Source organism: Aplysia californica, unplaced genomic scaffold (assembly GCF_000002075.1).
Source record: "Aplysia californica isolate F4 #8 unplaced genomic scaffold, AplCal3.0 scaffold00702, whole genome shotgun sequence".
Taxonomy (NCBI): domain Eukaryota; kingdom Metazoa; phylum Mollusca; class Gastropoda; order Aplysiida; family Aplysiidae; genus Aplysia; species Aplysia californica.
Window position 1 is genome coordinate 206,793 of NW_004797972.1, and position 3,530 is coordinate 210,322.

At 40.5% G+C, this 3,530-nt stretch overlaps 1 protein-coding gene across 1 annotated transcript in view; it reads right to left on the reverse strand.

Annotated features, from left to right (window-relative positions):
• The window catches only part of LOC118478587, a gene marked incomplete at its 3' end in the record, with an annotated part of 20,511 nt that overhangs the window by 12,869 nt on the left and 4,112 nt on the right, over positions 1-3,530 (reverse strand). Inside the window, 2 exon segments of the mRNA XM_035972475.1 lie at positions 1,715-1,827; positions 3,143-3,349. Of these exon segments, the coding sequence (XP_035828368.1) occupies positions 1,715-1,827; positions 3,143-3,349 (320 nt within the window).

Genomic DNA, 3,530 nt, shown 5'->3' on the forward strand with positions numbered 1-3,530 from the left:
TGTGTGTGTGTGTGTGTGTGTGTGTGTGTGTGTGTGTGTGTGTGTGTGTGTTGAGAGTATATATTTTGGGACCACTACTGCAAGGATTTCTTCAGAGTTCGGCGCATGCGTAAATCACAATTTTTGTGTGATTCCTCTCGCCTGCGGAATTTTTTGTAGATGTAATTTAATTGGTATTTTTATTATTTTATTTTTCGGTTCGAGAAAAACAACAACATCGAAGCTGTTCCTTTACATTTGAAAAATCAACACCCAAACTCTAGGCTGGGTGAAATATGTGAGGCAGCGTGATGGAATCAGGCTCTCGTCAATTTTTGGGCATGTAGAGTTATTGGTCTCATCGTAAAGTTTGTTCACTTGTATTTACTTGGTTGAAAAAAATATTCATTTATCTTGAATACAAGTCGAGATATTTGCGAATGAAGGAGGCGCGAGTCACCTGTTTTCAGGGGTAAGATTAGTGAGAAAATGGCAGCCAAAGATTAGTTATTTCCTTAGCTTAAGACTCCGTGGTAACTGAAAATTTATTTGTTGTGCCTTTAATCAACGTTTTTCAGTAAAACCCACACAGAAACGAGTTCTTTAATGGGCATGAAAGGAGTTGAGCCGAAAAACAAAAATTTGATAGAAATTCACAAACCAACAGAAAAAGCAAGTTTCTTCACTTTGATTATTTTGACGAGAGCCTGATTCCACCACGCTGCCTCACATATATCGACAGATTCTGCTCATGTTTCACCAATTACTTTTCACAAAAACATTGCATTTTCCATGTCGTACTTTGTTCTGCCTTAGAGAATGACGACGAATGACCAGCACATGCAAGCGAATGAATAGAGAGGCAAACAGCAGGGCGTGTTTGTTCATCAATACTCTGGCTAAAAGGTTGATTCATTTTGTAACAAAGCGGACACCGGAGAATAGGTAAGCCTGAGGGCAAACATCCCACAAGATCGATATTTCCACCTGCAAATTTCATCCTATCGACTGAGTGATGTTATAAACAGCAAAGCTTTGTCCACTTTTTTTTTTTTATAGTAGAGGGTTTTACGGCGCTCGCAACTTTTGTCCACTAAGAGATTTATTAGATCTACCCGGCATAGTTTCTGGTCGTGGTTACCTCACTCGCTTTACATTCTCGAGGGTTCGAGTGCATGTCAACCTGGTTTGTTGTCTTTTTCCTCAACAGTGCAAGCCATTGATCAGGAAGTAGAGTTTCGAATGTAACACACAATGGGAGCCAAGTCGTAGTGTTTCCATGATTAACCACCACTGCCACCGGACAGGTCAACGACCCCTGTGATCTAGCAGGGGTAAAGCAGAGCAGAAGATGAACCACCACTACCACTATTTTCACATTACCACCAGAACCATCACCACCACTATCATTACCACACTACCACCACAATCACCACCACCAACCTTACTACACTACCACCACCACCACTACCATCACCACACTACTACCACAACTACCACAACCATAATTCCCATCACAGCCACGACCATCACTACAACCCCACCACCATCATCCGGACCATCAGTACCACCTCCATTATCCCCATCATCAACGACAACAACAACGACAACTACAATGACAGTAATTCAAGTTTCAAAAACAAAAGACTAAAAACAAACAAACAAACAAACTAACTAAACTAAACTAAAGACAAACAAAACAAAACAAAACAAAGACAATGAGGCCTTGACCAACCTGGCCTGGATGAAGTACGGAGCCACGTCAGCCACCATACTCTCGTCCACACACACGTCACGGGCAGAGCCCAAGTTGAAACTCTCGGCGATTTTCTCGTAAATCATGGCAGTCTGGGGAAGAACAAGATACTCTAAGCGTTCCTGTTTGTTTTCTTTCTGACCAAGGACTTGTATATTTTCTATATATACAACATAGAACATATACGATTGGCGCTCATATGACCTTACGCAGTTGCGAGCGCCGTAAAACCTCTACTAAAACTAAACATATACGATTGTTCAAAGAATTGGGCATACGTGTTCGTTTTTTTTTTTTTTTTTTTAGTAGTGGTTTGCGGCGCTCGCAACTGAAGGTCATATGAGCGTATTAAGTAGCTGTTGGTTGCATTCACAACAGTTCATTGCACGGCTAGGTTCGGGTCAATAATCAGATTTTAAAATGTTAAAAACTTGATATAAAATAAAAATCTAAAAATGGTAATCTGCTTAAAATCAAAGTACGTATTTACAATTTTCGGTAAAGGTCAATGGCCTTCTTGTTCGTTAGTGTACTTTTCAATACAGACCCTGATCAGTGGGTGGTTAGTGGGTGCTCTGGTGTGATTTGCTTTTTTTTTTCCTATCAAACATCTATTGTCTATATCTTCCCTCCTTCTTTTTGTGTTTGTTACTCTCTTGTAACACCTCTAATCTTCGGCATTTATATGGCCTTATTGTGTTGCAAGTGCCGTAAAATTTTCACAAAAACTAAAGACTCTGATCATCTTGACCTTAAGATCTGGGAACTTGACTGACAACTCAGTGTCAACTCTTTTGTCTGAATGGTTCAAGGGAATGGATGGAAAATTGGATAGAAGGATATTAAGATGGATAGATACATTGGTTGGGTGGGTAAACGGTTGGTTGGATGGACGTTTGAATGAATGAATTAATTAATGATTGTGTGGAAGCGTTACAACTGAATGGACGTATAATTGGTCGATGGGTGAATGGAAGTAAGGATTGACAACTGAAACTAGTTATAACAATGGGTGGTTGAAAGACAGGAAGGGTGGATGGATAGATGAATTGAAGTGTGGATGATATATGAATAAATCAAGTGAGTGGGTAAGAGAATGAGACAGATGTGTGTAAAAGGTAGTTAGTTAGAATTTTAGCGACATTTTTGACAAACCGAAAAACACCTACTAACTAACGACGGGATTAAACAATGGCATCAAAATGATAGCTTTCACCAACAAAAAACTGAAAAAGGGACATCAAAAGATTAGCTTTCACCAGCGACAGAAGTGAAAAAGGCCATCAAAATGATAGCTTTCACTAACACAAAGCTGAAAAAGGTCTTCAATGTGGTAGCTTTCACCAACACAGAACTGGAAAAAATCACGTAAACTGTAATTTTCCTCAAAAGTGTCAAAAGCCCAACCTTTTTCTTGTTGGACTGCTCAAAGGACGTGGCGAGGGTCGGGAGCATGTCGATAAACGTGTCGTCAGCCCGCATGGAGTGGGCGTGGTCCGTGGTCATGCCTTTGCTATAGAGTTTGTAGGCCGAGGGGTTCTTGTTGAAGTCCGGGTGGTCGTAGAAACTGACGTTGCCCAGCTCTTTCTCCAGCTTACGGTACAGCACGGTGGCCTGGTCGGGGGTAAGGACGGGGGTGATAATAATGATAAATATTGGAAGAAAAAAAACAAGAACAAGAACGAGAACAAGAATGCTAACCTAACATATAGTTGGGAAAAAAGTGAAATGGTAGTGGTTCAACGCCCCTACCAAAACTTAGGTTATTTAAGAGGCGGCAATATAAAGTATATAT